Source organism: Trachurus trachurus, assembly GCF_905171665.1.
Source record: "Trachurus trachurus genome assembly, chromosome: 4".
NCBI lineage: Eukaryota > Metazoa > Chordata > Actinopteri > Carangiformes > Carangidae > Trachurus > Trachurus trachurus.
Window position 1 is genome coordinate 14,727,287 of NC_139898.1, and position 22,273 is coordinate 14,749,559.

General features: G+C 40.5%; 1 protein-coding gene across 4 annotated transcripts; it reads right to left on the minus strand.

Annotated features, from left to right (window-relative positions):
- Nucleotides 1-1,293: 1,293 nt before the first annotated feature.
- Nucleotides 1,294-18,003, minus strand: elovl1b (ELOVL fatty acid elongase 1b). 4 transcript variants are annotated; one of them, XM_083970572.1, is made up of 8 exons: nt 17,890-18,003; nt 3,622-3,724; nt 3,333-3,523; nt 3,065-3,145; nt 2,897-2,953; nt 2,660-2,765; nt 2,295-2,431; nt 1,294-2,171 (listed from the first exon to the last, which is right to left on the minus strand). In XM_083970572.1, exons 2-8 carry the CDS (start codon nt 3,689-3,691, stop codon nt 1,839-1,841), a joined length of 975 nt encoding a protein of 324 aa, XP_083826698.1. In that variant the 5' UTR covers nt 3,692-3,724; nt 17,890-18,003; the 3' UTR covers nt 1,294-1,838. The 4 variants fall into 4 exon arrangements, with proteins under 4 accessions (XP_083826698.1, XP_083826697.1, XP_083826696.1 ...); XM_083970571.1 differs by lacking the exon at nt 17,890-18,003 and adding an exon at nt 8,236-8,505; XM_083970570.1 differs by lacking the exon at nt 17,890-18,003 and adding an exon at nt 3,952-4,235.
- Between the last annotated feature and the right edge of the window lie 4,270 nt (nt 18,004-22,273).

Here is a 22,273-nt window from a genome sequence, read left to right on the forward strand (position 1 = left end):
ATACAATTTCCAACACGGAAAAATACCTTTAAAGTGGGAGCTGGTTTCGGCCCCATGACCCTAAAGCAAACAGAAAAAGAGAATGACTTGAAATACTGTATGTAGTAGCTCTGTAGAGATTTGATGCACACTGAATGAATGCCTGGAGAATGTTTTCATACTGGATGTATTTTAACTGACTGCTAATGAAATGTAATGTCAGCCTGGAATTAAACGTGCAACGATGACTGAATGAGTGTCAGTTTATCGAGGATGCTCTGCACAACACTGCACTCTGTACATCTACTCTTGAAGAACTTGTACTTGAGAGAAGTGTTGCCATCTTAAACTCCTTTATACATCTTTATCACATATACAACTGCTTTAATTAGAAATGCAAATAAACATTTCACACATACATGTATACATACAGTGGATCAATGCTGTACACCCTTTAACTTGAACCACCTGTTGCAGGTTTAACATGCCAACTTTAAGTTCCAATGATTTTCTTCAAGACATGTTGTGTGACATGTCAAATTCTTTGCTACCCCATTACAGTTATCTTGTGACCAGGTCCCCTGTCTAACCACTGTTAGACGGAACAATAAAGGTATTTTAATAGGTTCAGCTGAAATAGCTTTACCTTTGAATAAATAAGTCATACAGACAAGTCGGTATTTGATAATTGGTGGATCATTTCAGAACTTAACTTTAAAAGACTGTTTTTTGCAATACAAGTACTTTTAAATATTTTATATAGATACTTGGTTACAACATGTTCACACCACTTTAAGATCAAGTTGTTTCCTACAATATCACTTTCAACAACTAAGGAGGATTTATTTACAGCTGAGGCAGGTTGAAGTGAAGATACAGTTGTCTGTACTTTGACCAGAATTCACTTTACATCCTGCATCATGGTTTATTAAGCGTCTACCATTAGCATGTTGAGTGGATATTAGAATACACCCTTTTACAGTGTAACAGAACATGTCCCTGATGAACCAGCTGTGCAGCTCCGTGGGTGTAGATGCAGTATGCAGGGATGCCTTCCTCTGCCTCTTACGATGCGTCTTTTCAAACAAAGCAGAATGGGTCTCTTGTTAACCTCCTACTTGCACTAAATACTTGGGATAGTCAAGACAAGGGGCACAAGCATGCAGCTCAAATACTTTTATTCTTCACTGCTACACAGCAGAATATCAGTCTTCCCCATGAACTGACAACTAACTAAAACTTGTCAGTAAATCACACATACAGTACACACTTACTCCGCAAGTGAAAATTCTCACACACAAAGTGTAAAACCAGACAATTAAAAATGGAATTTATTGGCATTTAAAATTTAAATACACAATATAACAACATTTAGAAAGTCTAAAGCATACCAATACAATTAGTTATTTTTTGTTTATTGTAAAACTATTTACAAAAAGTATTTTCAAGTTGATAGAAACTGTACAGTCATCTGTCCACAGGGGGTGGTGGCGAGGGAGGGCGGTGAGGGTGTCAGGAGGTGAGATAAGTAGTGAAGGCGAGCAGGGTGAAAAGCCACCAGTGTGACACTGAACTAGAAGGTCGTTTGCAATATCAGTGAAGATAACATTTAGGTCAGAAACATCTTCTCTTCATACATTGTGTTCCATAGATAGTTTCCCCAAGTCAAACAAACGAACCAACCAACCGACTAAATGTGGGACCCCAACTGTGGAAATCATTGACCACATCATTTCCCCATGTTTTGCATATAAAACTAAAAACAGGAAAAAAAACACAGCCAAAATTATCTTTGGAATCCGTAGTAGTTTTAACAGGTTCGCGGGGTCGTGCTTCTTGGGTGTTCCCTTCCAAAGATCCTAGGCCTTCTTCATCTTGCCCATGTGAGCGCTGCCGTTCTCATGGTGGGCAGAGCCGTTGCTGGTGCCGTTGGTGATACCGTTCTCGTGGTGTTTGCCGTTCTCGTGGCATTTATCTTTGGTGTGCGCAGCTGTGCCGTTCTGACACTGCTTCGTGTCCTGCTTGGGCAACCGCTTACCCTTCACGTAAGCCTGGATCCAGAAGTTGGAGAAAAGCACGAAGAAGAAGGTTCCATACATCCAGATCAGGTGCAGGATCATGGGGAACTGGTAGTCGCAGCTGTCCATGAAGTAATATTGGGTTGCGTGGAGAGATACTAGCACAAACTGGGTCTGTTGGGAAGAAATCACAAGTCAGCAAAATACTCACTATACCTAAAGTGTACATCAGTGTATCTTGGTGCCTTGGGAGAGGAAGCATGGCTATTAACAACAACAGCCTGAGGCTGTACATACCAGCTGAATAGCAGTCATGTATTTCTTCCACCACAAGAACTTCTGGAAGCGTGGTCCAGCAGCAGCAAGGCCATAGTAGAAATACATGATGACGTGGACGGAAGAATTCACCATGGCGTGGAAGGATCCCATTCCACCTGGAGTAATTATCACAACACACATTAGACTGAATTCAGTACTTTACAGGTAGCCTGCACATGGTTTCTTCAAGTGTTCAGATTCAGATTTCAGACTGGAAACCAAACAAAGAACAACGTGATTGATCGTACAGGTTTAGAGATGAAAGGCTGCGGGATTAAGTGACTGTGCTACGCCCCCTTTTGTCACTACATTAATCAGTTTCTAACTAGTTAATGTGTACTCACCAGGAGCGTAGCCAACTCCCCACCACCAGGTCCAGGGCATTAAGGAGTGGTGAAAGATGTGCAGGAAGGTGATCTGGCCGTGCTTTTTCCTCAACACAAAGAACATCTGATCGAAGAGAGGATATTGATTAGTCCAAGCCCATCATGCCTCTTCCATTTTCAAAGACTTGTTTTGACCAAACACTCACACAAGATGCTCATTCACAAAGGGTGTTAGGTTAAACAGACTGGACTTACTGTGTCCATTAGCTCAATAATCTTGGAGAACCAGAACCACCAGGCCACTCGGACCATCTGTAGAGGAAAATACAGACTCAAGTTAACAGGAAATCATTAGCCAACAAGTACATTAGTGAATAATGATTTAATCTTATTTCAGTCAATAATTATAGTCATAAGACTTACTCGTAATGCCTGAGGACTGTCGGAGGTATCAACTGCATCACATCGCCAGGTATATGTTGTGAGCCAACCAGACATCAGGAACTAAACAAAACAAGAAAATTATATTTATTTGGGGACAAAACGGTAAATTAAAGTTTGTAGAGATTAGCTAATAACAAGCGATTTTCAATCCAGAGCCCTACAAACATTAATTCAACCAAAATACACTATTTCAGCAACACTGTGTGTGATTTACAAAATATTCAAGATGTGCCCAAGAGCGTCTTACTTCATAGACAATGAATATTGACAGTCCCACTAGCAGGAAGTTGTAGGCTATCATGGCTTCCTTCAGCTGGAAGGGCTTGCGATTGGCCATTATTCGAGGTCCCAGGTACAGTACAAAGAATAAGTAGCACAGCAATATCGTGGTCATGGGAACAGGACTCTGCATCAGTGGATAGTCCTTCAGTCGTGGATCTAGAGGAAGAGAAATAAGAAAAAAAAACATGATATTAATTAAGACATTTTAAAAAAAAGGGGAGGGAAAACATGTTTTTGAAAGGTCAGTCACTTACCAATTCCTGCCAAGAGGTAGTCATAGATATCCATAGCGTGTGAGCCAATCTCCTGAATCTCCTGAAGCATTTTGGCTGCCTTGTATTGTTATGACCCAATTATCTGCAGAAAAGATCATTGTTAGTTTTATCTGATGAAGTTGAACACAGGAGCAAGAGCAACCCTTGCACCAGTCACATGACAGCAATTCAATGTCACTCAGTTCAAGGAAACACGGATGCATGTCAAAGTGATGCACTTCCTGGACATTGTGGGTCACATGTCGGTTAAAAAAAAAAGGAACTGAAAATTGCACCAATACCCTTCCCCATCCATTTGTATTCACTTACTGAGGAAACTCATTGTGAAACTTCTTTCTACACAATAAAATTTCCAGAGACATTGCAAAATAAAATTCAGCACTGTCCTTCTTTAACAATGAATAACATTAACATGCCCCAAATAAAATTCAAATCTTAAAATGCACTGCCTGTGTGTTGCTGGTCATATAAATGCCTCAAATGCCTTCAAGGAGGAGAATATTGTGATTTCCTGATTCAGCGAGACTGAAATGAAATTACTAGGACGGAGTAGTTCAGCCCTCACTGAACAAACACTCCCACCTAAAAATCCCAGGATGCTTTGCTCTAGCTCCAGCCACTCATCAGACATGGCCTGATATCAGAGAGGAGGTGCTACAGGAAACTGAGAAGGACATCCCACATCCCAAATGAGGCGGCACTCTACAAGCCGTTCATGTGCAGGAGTTGTTCCAGAGGTCAAGACATAATATCCCAGCTGCTCTCCTCACATGAACCCAGCTGCCAGCAGAGAAGGGAAAGTTGCTGATCACCGACTTTAACAAGCTGCTGAACTCTGACACATACAACCCAACCCTGGCAAAAGTTAATTTAGTTGTTTAATTTTGTAGAAAAAAGGGCAAATCACAGACATGCCAGAAAACATTTTTTATTCAAAATGCCAACTTTCTGGCTTTAAGAAACACTAAAAAAGCAAGAAGGAAATGTGTTGTAGTCAGTCAAATTTTAGATCAAGTAGAGGAAGAAAATATGGAATCACGCAATTCTGAGGAAAATATTATGGAATCACACTGATAGCGTCAAGATAGAAAACTTAAAGCGATATGTTTTTAAAACAGAAAATTCACAAGAAAACAAATGAGGAACAAATGGGTGGAAACTGGAGTCAACGTCTGCGACCGAACTGTAAGAAACTGCCTAAAGGAAAAGGGATTTACATACAGAAAAGACAAACGAACACCTAAACAGAAAAAAACTAGGTTACAGTGGGCTAATGAAAAGCAATCGTATCTGTGGACGACTGGATGAAAGTGATATTCAATGATGAATCGCGAATCTGCATTGGGCAAGGTGATGATGCTGGAACTTTTGTTTGGTGCCGTTCCAGTGAGATTTGTGAAGATGACTGCCTGAAGAAAACGTGCAAATTCCCACAGTCATTGATGATATGGAGCTGCATGTCAGGTAAAGGCACAGGGGAGATGGTAGTCCTTACATCTTCAATAAATGCACAAGTTTACATAGAAAATTTGGACACTTGTCTGATTCCATCGATTGAAAGGATGTTTGGCAATGATGATATTATTTTTCAAGATGATAAATGGATCTTGCCATTGAGTATAACCGTGAAAACTTTCCTTCAAAAAAATTCATCACTAAATATCACTTTCATCCAATCATCTACAATCCATGATTGTTTTTTTTGTGTTTCCTAAAGCCAGAAAGTTGGCATTTTGAATAAAAAATGTTTTGTGTCATGTATGTGATTTGCAAAATTAAACAACTAAATGAAAACCCTCCAAGAGTGGTGATTCCATCATTTTTGCCAGGGGTTGTATTCCAGTTCCTTAAGCGAGCAACAACTCTTCCTGCTTGTAATGTTTCAACTACATACTGGAAGAGCACCACTGAAAACTCAATCTGACTGCTCCACAACAAATATATAGAGCTGTATTTTGCTGATGGGAAACTGCCGTGGCATGCAGCGCTGCACACAGGACTGTTTAGACCTGCAGATTTCTGTTGACTAACCCATATCAAGTGGAAAACTGTAGTTACAAAGTAGAGGACACGCAGGGTGTGGTCTCCTCTCAACACACTGGACGCAAAGGGAGCCATTGTTTGATGTACAATCTACAATACTGAGTTTTCACAGACCAAGGACTAAAGTCCAGGCCTCCTTGAGCCAATATAATTAAAAGCTAATAATTTCAGGCTGGGGAATGGCGGGCAGAGAGCCGAGCTCACGCAGGTGCTGCCCAGAGAATGGCAAGAGAGGTATCAAGTGCAAAATAAAATTACTTGTGAAGGACATTCATGCAGTTTGTGCCAATAATTTCCTTGGTCTGAGTGTAAAGATGCCAACTTGCCATTGGTTGCAGTTTTATAACACTCACAAGACGTGTAAACAGGAAATGTGATTTGCAAGGAAATGTAGGAAATCGGATACGGGACATTCATTTTCCAGCCTATTTCAGCCTTCCACTGACCGAGGGCTTGAAGTGAATGAATGAAAAACATAATTCGAAACAAGATGAACACCAACATTAGAAAACAAAATGACACTTGCAGAGTTTCCTTTTTGCACACTCCCAAACAGCTGGCTCAAATCCAGTTCGGTTTCTTTGTTATTAGACTTTTAAAAAACATTACGTTATTGTGTGTTTAAGGTAAAGCTGTTGTTACTATGTTGTGGATTCACTGTGGTAGATTATCTCTCACAGAGTGGACATTCCTTTTCTTTTTGTAGACACCCCCTGCAGTTTTGTTCACCTCAGGGCTTTTTCAATAGTTAACCACGGGACTGTGTCAACACTGCTGTATCTTTCTGGTCGATCTTCTTGTCAAGCTTCCAGGTGAATCAGTCTGACATTCCAGACCAAGTCCTGACACATGCACTTGACACCACTAGCTTCCCTGCCGCTGACATGGTGATATTAAAATGGTGATATTGAAACGGTGTTGTAAAACAGATCAGACACATTACATTTCAGAAAACTCTTACACAAAAAGTTGTGGTTGTTTTTGAACCGATGATGAGGCATTTGGTCAGGCGCCTCACATTTCAACAAGAGTACCATCATGTCTGTAGTGTAGAGTCTTGTTCTGAGGAAAAATGCTGAACAGTTAAATAGATCAGATCATACTCTGAGGCTACACAATCCAAGGCCACTGTGTTACTCCAACCTGATCCATTGGATTTACATAATTTGGATTCAGTGGAAATTTTGAAGAGCTGTTAAAGCCAGAGTTCTCCTTTCATTACCAGTTATGATGTGAGGCACTGAATTTCTATATTTTTGTTTGTTAACAGATTTGAGAACAGGTCTGGGTTCAAATTGTTTTGCAGACACGTTTGCAGTGTACAAAATGTGAATTCAAAGATGTTGTTACACTATAGTGTTTTAAATAAAAGTTATCTTTCACATTATTTCATGTTCAAACTACTTTATGAACATGCAACATGTGACTCTTGGTCCACAGTAATAAAATTGATTGTGTGAGTCAGGGAGATGGTCTCATGATCATGACAACGCTTACAAGAAATAGGAACAATAATTTCTGTATGCTGAGACCCAGATGGAGACAGAAGCTCCAGGAAAAAAATGAAAATGGAGGCCCCTACCAGTCCAGCTCAGTGAAACCACGACACCCATTTGGAAGAATGACCAGCAGCAGTTACTACGCTTCACTGCTCTTTACATTTGAGTTCACCAATAACCACATACAATGAAAAAAAAAGTTAAGACACCTCAGTGCAACTTATTGTCACCATTTTAAAAAGTTTGTGCATTGCCACAGAAGTGGATTGGTGGTAAAAAACTGATCTCAGTTGTCCAGTGGTCACTGAAATTGAGTTATAGCAGCGATACTGGTAGTAGGCCTAATTCCACATGTGGACAGCAACTTCCTCATAAATGTGAGAGGGGTCCAAAAAGTGTCTCCTGCAGCGCTCCCCATGATGGAGTGATGTAATTTAGCTGCAGACATATGACCACTGAAGCCCCAGGCTGCAGGATCCACTGCGACCAAACTTTAAAAAAAAAAAAAGAAAAAAGAAAAAAAAAAGTTCTACACAAAACAGAGTCACCCCCTCTGTAAATCCCACCACAACCACACAGTCAATAGTAAGCAACCTTTAGGACAAGATGGCTGGTTTACATCTACCAAGGACACACAGTGCAGTGGGGAGGGAGGGAGGGAGGGGGGAACATTTCCTATGAGAGCCATGTCAATGAATCATAGGGATGGAAAAAGGGAGCTCACACTCACAAGGTAGGAGTTAATGATGAACAAACTGGAGCCGACATGAAGAAATAATAATTTTAAAAAAAATCAGGAAGCTGTAGCCAGGAAGCCACTGCTCAAACACAATGATAAAAAGAGACATTGTAAACCGAAAAGTCTAAGATCCTCAAAACACCAAAAGAACAGAAACCTACTGGGATAAACTGAGGGGGGAGGGTAAAAAAGGTAAAAAAAACAAAAAAACAACATCAACCAAACAAACAAAAAACACCCTGAGCTGCTCAACATGTGGGCAAACTCCACACAAGAGTTAGTTCACCTTCTAGGCAACGTTGAGCAACTTACCTGAGACAAGTATTTTCCCGTTAGATCAAAAGCGAAGGCGACTCCTGTCTCGCAGCACGGCAAAGCTTCTTTACACACTACAGGGCCAGGCAGGCATGCAGACAGGCGGGCAGGCGGGCTGGTAGGAGGGCAGGGGTGACAGCAGCAAAAAGAAACACAGCAGCACAGGCAGAGGAAGACAGACACAAAGAGACAGAGGGAAGGAGAGAGAGAGAGATAGGGAATGAGAAAGTAAACTGATAAAGTGTGACTGGTACAGCAGTCTTCCAAATCCCCACCCTCCCTGACTCACAGTGGATGAATAACCAGCTCACAGAAGGAGAGGGAGGGAAAGAGGCAGAGCCAGAGAGAAGGAGAGAGAGAGCGCACTGTGAGCGAGCGTACAACTGGGGTGAGAGAGAGATGGCCCCTATTTAAACCCTGACCACAACAAACACCCCAACAAAAAAAGAAACTGGCTACTTTTTTGGCCGACGCCCTGACTCCCACAAGTGAGAGAGCCCCCCCAGCCCCAACCCCCCCTTTTTTTTTGACTCTCCTGGTTACACCCTCCACCCGCTGAAACACACAAACACAACTCTGGAGTCGCCCTGTAACTTCTCTCTCAGGGGTGGGCTGATAATATTATTCACAGGCAGCGGGCGAGAAATCAGTGGAGACTCTGTTATCATGAAGGGGGCCATTGTTACGCCGTTACTGGCTCTCTACCCGGCCAACACCCATAAAGCAAAACTAGCTTCCATTTCTTTTTCTGTGTTGTGGGGACAAATCAATCATGGGTAAAAAAAAAAAAATGCTTGCAACAAGTCAAGAGTAGTTGTAAAATTGTGCATTTGCTTCAACCAAGTGAATTTCAGTGCGGAAAACAATTTATAATTGATTCTTTTTCATCATTATTTTTGTATTGTCTATTTACAATTATAAATTGTACCTAACTGCTCTAAGTTTGCTTCATAAACTTCAAATACAAAGCATACACGTCCAGTTTACTGACAACTGCATGAGCACAACGTAATGGCCTAACAGAGAATCCAAACACACTCAAGCTCCACAGCTATAGAGCATCATAAAACCTCGATGTTTACTCAGGGTTGGATAGTGTAGCGAATGGCAGACAAAAACTATTGCTGCAGAGGGAAGAGATGACTCATACGATAATGCTTAAAATTCTTCTGTGTTGTGTAAGGAGGTTTCGTCGTCCGATAGGAAATCACTTACTCTGATCTGACTGTCACGCCCAGGAACTTCACAATGGAATAAAACACTTATTGGAAATAATACTTAAGAGTATTACATGCTCTGCTTGTGGGTTATTACAGAGAGGAATGTTTTGTGGAACCCCTGCAGTTTCTTCCGATCTGTGAAGGACAAATAGTCTTTGCTGTAGTCTTTGCTGTAGACCTATACAATGGCTTAAAAACTGAAAGATCAAACATTCGTCTATAGCGTTTCATCTTGCGGACAGACAAAAGAGGAAAATCAGCCACCCAGACAGAGGACATTGTCTAAAATTTTGTTTTGGAGGGCTAGTGAGAAAAACTTATTAACAACCAAAACCCTCAGTCTGTACAATCTGAAACTGACAGATGATCTTCGGTCTGTGCGTTTACAAGCACAGCTTAAGCCTGGTACACATAACATTTTTTCTAAATCAACAGTTTTTAGCGGTATGTGTGTCATAAAATATAATATGGCGCATGCGCAGAAGCGTTCTGAAACCAATCTTGTTCCTTGTTATGTGTGTACCAGGCTTTAGTCGAGCTATGCTCATGTCTCGAGGGGGGCATCTCATCGGAATTCTGTCCTTGTCCCAGTTTACATGCAACAGGGTAAAATCGAATAGCTGACGGAAACATGTGTCTGCCTACTCAACATAGGTGGCGATATGCGTAATTTCAGCAGGTTAATACCATAGACATATACAACCCCTTTCTGGTTGACCTATTCCATCACCTAGTAAACAACTGAGAGTTCTCAATGCCGGGCCGGTTCGACCAACACGACTTGACGCACTGGTCCAGGCTGGGTTCAGCCTGAAAATATATTACTCAGGTCAGGACTCGGGTTTCCTTTTTTCTATTTAAAAAAAGAAAAAAAACATCTTCCTGCTGGTTGTACTCTGTGTTATTTATTGTGAAATGCACTGAATCGGCGCCGACGCATCAGGCCATGTACTTTCTTTTTCAGGCAGGTTCAGCCATTATGCTACACTTTGTGCCATCTCTACTGTTGTGAAGCATGTACACATACATTGTCACTGGCCATTTTAGTCAGATCTGGAGAAGTCCAGTCTTAGTCAGACCAACGCGTTTACATGCAACCACTTACCACTTTACATCCAATTTAGTTGTCCAGTTGTAGGCGGATTAAGATCATAATTCTTTTTCTTTTTTTAAGTGTCATGTAAACGTATTGAGTGTCACACTGTATCTTATTGGGCTGGTTTGACCTGTCACATGGGTCCTGGAGGAAGGTGGTTGGGGGTGGAAGTGTGTGTGTGTTGGGAGAGGAGGAGGAGGGGGCACCAGAGGAGTTCTGTTCATTTTAGCCCCTCCTCCAAATACCAGACAGAACAGACATCGTAGTACTCTTCTGTAGTCGCTGAGGGAGCTATCACAAATATGATAGTCATCTTGTCCCGTGAAACCAACACCTTGCAAAATAAGCACCAGCAAGAAGGCGGAAGGATGTGGGAATGTCAATTATGGTGGTTTACAAACATGGCCATTTAACCTCTCACACCGATATACTGTAGTTGACTTCTGAAATGTGATAGTTATCAAAAAAGCCGATGTGCGTCTCACAGAGGATCCATTAAACTGTTTGTAGCCGTGTGTCGTAAATGTATTCAGTCCAAATTTTTAATCACACACCACATATGACATCATAGTTATAACTTGAAGTGCATTAGAGCTATAATGAAATTCAACTTGCACTACTGGATGCAGATTTCAAACATGTTTGACACAGCTGCCAAAGCTCAGTTCTGATATGCTGAACCTTGGTAAATGCACAACTGTGTGCAGCGGATGCATTATAGCACTGAGCACAGGAATTTTTGCCAGCATGTGAGACACTGGCGTGAGGAGTGTGACTTTGTTGCCATGGTTGGTCTTGTCAATGTACAAAATCTTAGGTGAAGCTATGCAATGTGAAGAAAACAAAACAATCTCCAGAGCAGTGTACGTAAATGAGCCAGGATTAAATCTGTACTGAAAAGTCAAGATATTTAGATAGACAGCTAAAGGTTCAGAAGTTCATACAAGAATCTATGTTGCGATTGCAAACCAAACCACCAACACCAAACCACCAACAAAAGTTGGTGGTGGTTGGCTCATAACCAACAACAGTACTTTCTTTCCCTTAATCAAATTTATTTTTGTTCCTCTATGAGCTCACAACTTAAAAAAAAACACAGGTCAGCACAAAATCTTGAATGGCAACTCCAGCCACGTTGAAACTGATATTGATCAGATAAATGAATACCAATCTCTAGTAGCTAAACAACAACATACATTCCAGCAAAGCCAGCATGATGACACTCAAGAGAAAACAAAGGCATCAGTCATTGTCTTCTTCCTGTCCCCCAGAGACAGCAGTGTCACCAGGAGACCAAGTCTCTCTCTTCAGTCCAGATATGTCTGACAAACTGGGTCTCGAGAGGTGACGACTGAGATAACATGACATCTACTACTCAACCTCATCAGGGCCCATTCTGCCATTAAGGCATGTGAACACTTTTTAGAAAGGGGTGGGGGGCTACTATTGTGCAATAAAGAGAGTTACGTTAAAAAGGGGGTCAAATGTCAAACTACTAAAGAAACACAAACATGGATCTGAACCATTATGGGTTCTTCAGCAGGTTGTGGCTAAGTGTATGCAGATTACATCTTAATAATCTGACCAATCTCGTTTGATAGTTCTCTAAAACTTTTAGTTTGTATCTCATATATTTACAAATAGCTATATACACTACATACACCAGGGTATATATTACATTGAATCATTTAACTCCATCAATAATTACCAAAATATCAAAATGAATATTTAAAAGAACTCTGATTTGAAGTGATATTTTGTTGCAGTATACCTTTCATAAGAATACTGTACATGCTTTTTAAATTGACATGATACAATTGTTAATTGCTGTACACTGAAATAATGAAAAAATAAAATAATCTAAGGAAGCAATTTCAAACTTCACTGCATGCCTGCATTTAGGGATCAAATTTGTATTGGGCCTGTATCTCTCCGTCACATCTGTATATAAATATGCATGGCCTGGTGACAGTGTATTGTAAGTATCAAGATTTTATTATGGCTGTCGAATGTCCTGTCTTTAAGATCTGGATTTCTCTCAGATTGTATTGATTTGTGGTACGATAAACACCCGTGACTCAATGCGACCATTATTAGTACACACTTTATTAAAAAAAACAACACATATTCAAATGCTTAAGACAGTTACCCTAAATCCCCCGCCCTTCAAAACACAAGAATGTTGCTGAACTTGATCCGGGGCTGACATGTCTACATCATCTCATTTTCATTGTGTTTAGGGGTGTAAGTGTGGTGTAGGTGGGGGTGGGGGAGTAGAATCGCCCCTACCTGCAATTATTGAGACAAGAACGACCATTCAGCACCAGTCTCCTACTCTTTGCTCCCCCCACCCCCCATTCCTCCCTCCCTCTCCCACTCACCCACCAAGGACTCAGATTTCTGGAACTTTCCACACTAAACAATAGACATTGCGTCGTTATGAAGGAGCTAATGCTGATGCAGAAACGACTGCACCTCAGCAGGTTCAGGGGGCAGTATAGTAGGGAAAGTGAGTCTGCATGGTGGCAGCCAGTTGGTCTGTTTACACAAAGTGAGGCATTCATTACAAGGGAGTTTGCAGAAACATGGATTCCACTCTGTAGTTGCTACAACTGGTTCGGTTTGATGTTTCAGATAATTATGCTCAGGAACTATAGGAACACAAATTAAGATGTTGTGACTTTTAAATAAAGTATTAATTACACACCACTTCCTGTTCATCGACTCACGTGTTCATTTTCTCTCTGTAGGTCAGGCAATTACACAGTAAAATGAGGCAAAACCACAGGTGAGCATAGTTTCTGCTGTAATCCCTGACTGCAAAGAAAACTGTGTGCACAGCCATGGAAGTACTGCAGGTCAAACTTGAACAAAGAAGCCTCTCTGTTAAAAGTAATAGTGTGCGATGGGCAGTTTGGATAGATAAAAAGAGACAGACTAGCCATTTCAAACGTGTATGTTCATCTAGCCACACACTTCAGTGCTGCCTGTGACTCATTTAGAGTTGTATCACTGCTCTGACATTCCAGCAGTCGACCTTGGGCGGCACAAAGTTAAAATAACAACTTCAAACAAACCTGTGCAAAAATGGACAAGTTTTGACTGGAGCTGTCTGTACAGTGTCTTTCCATCCTAAGCTGTGAGATTTCCAACTAAACACATAAATGCAGAGTAAAAATTCACCGGGATTTACAAATGAGGGTCCTGCACAAAAACAAGCCATCACTCGAAACACTTTGCTGCACCAGCCACCACTCTGGAAACAATTAAGGTGTTGACTCAGCCTTGACATTTACTCACTAGGTTAAGCTCACTGCTGCAATCACAAGTGCCAACGTGCTACACTAAGTTCAGTTAAGAAACGTCATAACTGCGACCAGCACCACCCACCTTCAACAAATGGTGTGTCTATACATGTCCATTTGATGAGCACGCTAAAACTTGAACAGCTTCAGACTTGACAGGTGACGAAATGGTGACACACATCTGGTGTTGTATTATGCAAGTCTTCCACCACGACTGGAATGACACTCTCCGTGTCTGTCAAGAATACCTCAGACACTACTATGACAAGAACGTCCACTTGGCAGTTTTAAACATGCAAAAGTTCACACCATAGTAAATAGGGTTACAACAAATAAACAGACAAATCAAGTGTGATTTCCCAATTCCCTATATGATTGTTATGATAGAGGGAAAACACACAGTTGCAAATGTCTCCTCTTCAGGTCAATCTTTTAAATGGTGTTTTAACAACCTGACCTCTGATCCAATTCCCCAAAACACAGATGTCAGTGTCTTTGAAAAACCCCCCCCCCCCCCCCCCCCCCCCCCCATAATATGCGTACTTTAGTTGGCTGGTTGATTATGTGTTGAATTATGTGATCACATATTTGCACTGAATTATGCTTTCCTACAGTAAATGCTGTAATAGTGAATTGTGACGGCAATGGCATGTAAGGTTAGTGACAGCTGTGTTTGTGTGTGTGCAAACTCACAAAAGCAGCAAGGTAACTTTTCTAAAATTTTTCATTAAATTGCTTCTTTTCTTTTTTCTTTTTTTTTTACAGCTTCTGCGGTTTTTGCAAGTTCCTGCAATTTTTGCAAATTCCCACAATTTCATCGCATAAAACTGCATAACCTGCATAACCTGCATGCTCCATCGCATTTTTTAAGGAAAACCTGCTGCATAATCAAGGATTTTCGCCCACAACAATCACAAAAAATCCTGTATTATGTAGTTTTTTTTAAAGGGTAGAGAATTGAACTCAAGCAAAAAAAATAAAAATTAAGTCTAATTTCAACTAAAAAAAGAACTTAATGATAAAACAAAGAAACAAAACACCACACCTAGAGCTGTAGTCACCTTTAAGAGTATGCTGGTCAAAATACACAACAACCATCTGACGTGACTGACATATTCAAAAGGCATAACAAGGCCAACCCTCACATCTGGTGGCTTAAACCAACTTCTGTCCTTGCACTGTATATAAACAAGAACAAGTTGAGCCACATTCCAGTTATTTAGTAATTTAATTATACCAAATCGAACTGTGCTAAGCTAAGCATTCCTGTGCTAAGTAGCCAGTTTTAAACAAATGCAAGCCTTAATTCTCTAGCCCCTAAATTCTTGAATTGTTTTATTTGACAGTTAACATACATATATTATTGTTGTCAGAACCTTAAAACTAACTCTCACAGCCACTAAGCAGTCTTTAAAGAGTTAATTCACACTTTGCCATGAGCTGTAGTAGTAGGAAACTGCTACTGCATTGGTTCAGGGGGGTTCAGAGTGGATTATGTTGAAATTCAGGCCACACCCCAATGAAGCCAAAGGGTTTTTTGCAATGGGTTGGGTGGGTTTGAAGGTTGCTCAAGCACTTAAAAAAAAAAATCATAATGTGGCAGTACCAGATAACCACATCCTTAACTGACCCTTTAAATGTCATATGCATTGGCACATGAAACACTGAATGTCAGGTACAGAGGCTTCTCCACCCACAGGAAGAACGCTTCCTAAAACAAACATTGAAGGAGCTCTCCATTCAAAGAGCTCAGATTGTTGGCTGCAGCTTTTACCTCTTTCATGCAACATGTCAGAGTAGTTTAAAGCAGCCTCTGTCCAAAAACAATGGGAACATAAACATTTGCCTTGCAGAAAAACAGGATTTAAATAATTTATTTACCTTACAAAGTAAACATGGGCCCCAGGTCAACTGACACCACCTAAAGCAAAGAGCAACAGTTGTAAGATCGTTGTAAAGCCTCTGATCCCCATCTAGGGCACGAAATGATGTACAAACAGCCTGGAGACCACTGAGGTAGCCGTTGTAGCAAGTCAGGATCACAAACTGTCAGCTATCTGTGACACTACTGAGGCCCAGTGAATTACGTCACTGAGGAGTAAACAGTGTTTTGACAAGGATCCCTTGCACAGCCGGTTGGTTGGTAATATGTGGTAAGGGAAAAAGTGAATGACTAACATTTTCCTCCACATCGCAAAGCACTTTCCTGCAGCTGCTAAGTGACCGGCAAGAGAAAATTGTACAGCTAATCTAGCTCAGAGAGTTTTTCTTTCCTGGTTTAAAGTAGATTGTTTCTACTGGCTGAAGCTTTCAATATCACTTCCCCTCCCATACTTCAGAGAGGGGAGGGCTGTTGACACTGGAGGCTGATGAAGTGATAACCATCTGCAACCTTGAGGCGTTTCATGTCACAATGCTGCTGTAGCTAGTGTTTACACTTTACTTTCAGGGCTGGTTGACCTTGAGGCCCTTTGTCTCCATCCCACAGCCGTTAGTTACAGCCAGTGTTTACATGTCTACATAGTTGGTGATCCATACTCTCCTTTAAGAGATCATCACCTGGAAACAAAAGAGTCAGTGAGGATATGTAGGTTTAGAGCCAAGTGGCTCATATTTTGTAAATTATGTCCTCGCAAACAGCTACAAAATAAATGCTGAGCCACGTGCAGTCTTAACGCTGCATGAGTCAGTTCAAACAAAAGTGTGACACAATGCTACCTTATCTTAATCATACTTACTTAGGGCCCTGGCAGTTACTTTTGTAGTAAAGACCTACACCTTAACACTATCTGTTCCTCCACTGTGCATCGCAAAAGTCCATAATGATAAATTTAAACTTACTGTTGAGCTTGACATGACCGTGTCATTCAGTAGGAGTGAGTGACAAAGTCTTTATCAGAATTTATCAAGAACATTATAAGGATTTGATATGTTAGTGTTGCACACTAAGGACAAACTTTGAATCCATTTAAGGCATGGTTGGTGGAATTTTTTTTTATCAGGCCTCGTAAAGGTGACCTCACCAGTATCTTATAAGCTACTCACATAATACAGGTTTCCTTCTTTTTGCTGTGCATGTACAATAAATTAATAATGTTTCTCTACCTGCCCCATACATATTCTTTGTATTATTTCTTATTTCTTACAACATTGTTTTTTGTTTTTGACATAACTGACTTCACTTGAGGGCAAATCAAGGTCAAGATGAGTTACAACTGAACTCAACATTAGCCTACTTAACCTTGTATTAACCAGGTTCATTGTAAACAGTAACTGAACAGATAGGCTACTAACTAGCCATGCCTTAAAAAGGAGATGATGTGCCTTTAAAGCTGTGTTGGGCCTCTTTGTGTATAAACTAGGCATACACAACCAAGCATGGGAGGTGGCTGGGACCGTTATGATCAACAGGTACATTTTACTCCCAGTGGTCCACTGGAGTGACCTCACATCTGTAATAATTGATACATTGATAATTGTGTCCCCCTCACCTCGTCCGCAGACGTGTTTGACAACTACTCCAACCTACAAACACCACAGACAACAATACCACCTGTCTTCAAAGGACAGAGCAACAAAATAGCCACTGTGAGCGCGAGGCTGTCAATGGGGCCCTTTGTCCGCAGCGCAGGTGCAGATGATGAGAAGCGGACTCGGAGCACAGGACCATCAATAGCCCACATATCGAAGGTGATTGTTGTGCAAATTGACGGGTAAATCACCCGTTTTTACACGAATAGGCTGCACACCATGGTGCAACACTGAACACGGTGTAAAAAACAAAACCCGAGTATTTTTCTCTGTCTTCGTCAAATATAGGCTATTTCACCTGAATGAAGACAAACTACAACCTAACACACCTGAATAGGGACTAATATGACGTTATATAAATGCGCGCGCCCCCCAAGCGCCCACCGCCCCGGGGTAGAAAACGCACCTGAAAGTTAGGTAAGAGCTCGTTGGTTGTCACAGGAAGTGAGTATTTAGCTACTTGTTGATAAAAGCAGTGGCAAAAGCCTCGGTTACTCACTTGTTCTGGGCGAAACCTGTGAAGTTTGTCGAAAGCAGTGTCTGCAGAAGTCAACTCTGTAGCCTATGCTTCCTCTTCCTCTCCGCTTAAATCTTCCTCCTCCTGACCCAGCCCTTTGATGGAGCTGGGAAAAGGGTGGAGTCATCTCCTAACTCTGCCGCTACTGCTGCTGCGACTTGACTTGGTCGCCTAATATGGACGTAATCGACTGTATCAAAAGCCAGTCATGACCATTGACTGATAATATAATAGCCTACGTCCATACTGTATAAAAGAGGTCATGATCGATCCAAAATCAGTCACTGACAGCAATTAGTGGGTTAAAGATGCTTCCCCCTCTCCCATAAGGGTGACACTTGTGGAAACACCTAAAATAATGCTAGCTATTGGGTAAATTCTTCAAAGTGCTGAGAAAGTGATGGTTAAGTTTGACATTTTGAGAAGCAGAGCACAAAAACTCAAGTAGCCTATACACTGTGAAATAATTTTGATTATTGATATACTGTAGCCTATAGGGTAAACAGAACAAAGACTTGGTATCATCATACCTTTTAGAAAAAATAATGTGATTGCAATTTATCACAATGAAACCATCTCCTTTCTGACACAGCTTTTATTAAAGTTTTCATTCTCCACCTTTCATACATGGTAGATGAAACTGTGACATTATTTACATACAGTAGCACTGTTAACATTAGTTTATTCAGGCTTCACATCAATGAATGACAGACTCTGATCTGTAGTAAAGATAAAACTGTGCTTGTAAATGTCTGTAAAACAGCAGCAGCAGCAAAATGTTTTACATATACACAGGCTACATTGTGTAAACCATACCACAGCTCAGGTATGTGTCAGTTTATGTAACGTAGGCTACTCTGAATTTTTTATTCCTTTGAAGAAGGCTGCCAAACTTGTAAAATGAGATGGATGGATGCTCACATCTTGTGTTGGTGACACCGTCTTGATGGTGAGCATCACCCATAATGATTATATATGAAGCACCCGAGCCTGCAGCAAAGTTTTGACATAATATGTCAGACACCTGTTCTAAGTGTGTGATCATAAATCATCCACCTGTAAGGTAGTGAACTGCCCTCCTGCTGCTTTAAGTGCAGGGTCATTTCTTACCTGGGGCCACTCGAAGAACTTTTGAACCAGAGAGGACCACTCATCCCACAATGTCATTAATCACTATAACAGAAATTCACAAAAATACATACATACAGTAGCTACATACAGTACAGTATATATAAAAGATATATGCCTATAAAGCATGTACCTTCAAAAATACCTCAAATATATTTTCCCAATTTTACTATAGACTGAGAACAAATTGAGAAACACACACTGAAGTTCAAATTATAGTCAGGTCACCTTCTCCATACCCTCAGGTACAGGTTCTGAACACTGTTTATTTTGAAGCTTTGCCTGAATCTGTGTGACCGGTTCTGGGGCTCAGTTTGACAGGCAGCGTGGGTCTGATGGATAATAACTCTGATGAGTGACGATCGCAGGTCAAAGAAGGCCTGACATGGTTCCACTTCCTCCTGTTTCGCATTTCTGGTCGATGACAGTAACACGGAGAACAAAGAGTAGATACGGTCGCGCACATCCAGTTCAATAGGTGCTGGCCTCAAAAATGTGGACATGAAAAGCGAAAAATTTGCTATTTTCTATTTGTTTATATTCCATTTTTTTGTGATAGGTGGTTTCTCGAGTTGTTCTGCGTATAATCATTGCAGTAGTCACTTCTCATGTTACATTTATCATGGGGGAATTCTACTGTTTGGATTATATGCATATTTGATCGTCTATATATTATTTTTTGTGGTTGGATTGTTCCTTATCTAGCTCAAGGTTATAAATAAGTGAACTTCAAAATATGTTAAATCTTTAAACATGATTGAAATGTTTGGAATATTAATAATGTGATAACCTTGTCCTAGACTTTGAAAATTAGCCATCCTATTACTAGAGGCGCCTCTAATTCAGTAGATCTGTATGACGGCCAGTTGGCCTGATGGGTGTTGGTCTATTTAATTATGATGGAGTGTTTTTGACTGTTTTTGACTATTTATGGATGTTTTTGACTATTTCTGTATGTTTTGATTCTGCACAAGAGGGGTTTTGATCAATACATTCCCTTTTACCATGTGACTCACCATGTGACCCTCGGGGGCAGGTTTAAAAGCGGGGCGTCTAATGCTGTATGAGTTAGTCTGATGAAGAGCTATGAGCTCGAAACGTTACTACTACTGATGTGCTAATAAATCTGCACATAAGGGAGCTGATGTGTGCGGTCTCCTTTTTTCGCTTTTCAGTAACACGGAGAACAAAATTAGAGCAGGGCAGTGGCAAGCCAAGTCTGTCATGTATATTTCCTGTATATGTGTTGCTGTTTTTTTTTTTTTTTTCCACTTTATTCTATTTTAAGGCAGTAGCTTTTACCTTTTTAAATCTCAAAATATAGCAAGATAACACACAGGCAGAAAGTGTAATATCACTTCTTCTTTTTTTATCATCTATTGTCTTATACTTCTCTGCTGTCTTGTTGTTAGTGTTTTTAATGTCTCCTCTTCCTCATAACATCAACCTGCTAAGGAACAACAGATGTAAATTAACCTGGGGCTACATTGACCTACATTGCACATTACATTCAAATGTCCATAAATATGCATTGTCCCTTCTTTCCTAAACAGATAAATTGAAAAATTGAAAATTCTTCCACTTCCATTTATCATATAAACATTTTATGCCAAAGTGATAAGTAGCTACACACTGTTCAGTAAGCATATCCACTAAAACACCACTCACCGCTGTAATTATTTTAGTGATATTCTTGTAGTTTTACATAAGTTTTTGTCATACTAACTTTCTTAGGAAGACACAGGTTCTCCTCACAGATCACTCAGTGATACCTTAAAGATAAATACTGCAGGGTTACAACAATACAAAAACATTGTCATGGTGACCCCAAGTGGACATAGTGTATTACTGCAGGTCAGAATTTCTTTCTTTCTTTCTTTCTTTCTTTCTTTCTTTCTTTCTTTCTTTCTTTCTTTCTTTCTTTCTTTCTTTCTTTCTTTCTTTCTTTCTTTCTTTCTTTCTTTCTTTCTTTTTAATGAACATATATCCATGTGTATGCAGTGTGTGTGTGTGTGTGTGTGTGTGTGTGTGTGTGTGTGTGTTTGTATGTATGTTTTTGTTTGTTTGTATGTATGTTTTTGTTTGTTTTTTAAGTTCAAACGCTTTTGAATTTAGCATCTTCAAAAATACCACTTTATCTTCAGTAACCCTTTTAAACACAACTTAGCAAGTTTGGGATATGGGGGGTTCAGACTCCTTTCAGTTTAGCAATAATAAACATTGTGTATATTGTGATAAAGGTCAAAGTAGCAATAAAATTACTTACTGCTGTCCTAGGAATGAACCCAGAATTGGAAATCTCAAAGGCTCTGCTCAATAACTTACAGGGCAAAACTAAATGTCACTATGCATCTATTTCAAGTGGCCTGAACATTTGTCTCTACAGCTGGCTTTTCTCATGGCACTCATTTAATAAGAAACAGTTATATATCATCCAAAACCACACAACCAAATGTCTGTCCCCATTTTAAAAAAAACAAATCTTATCAAAAAGTCTGCCGTCATGAACATTATAACTTGAAACTTGATATCAGTTCATCCCTTTCCTTTGTGCAGCTGTTTTGTCCCTCCCTGGAGGGAGTCATGTCACAAAGACTATAGTCATCTTCTTTTTGCAGGTTGTGTTTCCCTGCACAGTAGAGAAACAGACACCTTCTGCATTTTAGTGGCACCCATTCACCTTCAAGACAATGGGAACAGTCATAGCAGCCATCACTCAGCCCTCAAGAGCTTGGGGAAATGGCAAACATGCCTGTGTTTGTTGAATGCAGATTCTTGTCAATGTTTTGAAAAGCATTTTTGGGTGAATAGCTCTTTCTCTATTTAAGAGTAAGCTCTGAGTTCAACTACAATATCTTTAAAAGGCCAAGAATTTAAATGATATGTTATTGAGACTCTGCAAAAAAGGAGCAACATGGACTGCCAAACATCCAGAAATATTTGTGGGATCATTCTGCTCCTTCTGTCCTATATGTGGCTCAAAGGGACGGGTTGTTTTCTCAGGACCTTTACCAGAGGGCCGGGCTCTGCCTGCAGGACAAGAAGAAAGAGGGGAAAAAAAGGAAAAGAGGGAGGGCTGAGTCGGGGTTTGGAAAGACCTTTTCCAGCCCTTCTTCTCTTTCAATTTATAGGTCCTCCATACACACACCCACATACACGCACACACACTCAGATATAGACACCAACAGCAGAGCCCAGCAGACAAAGTCAGGATGTGACATCATCAACAGGAAGAGAA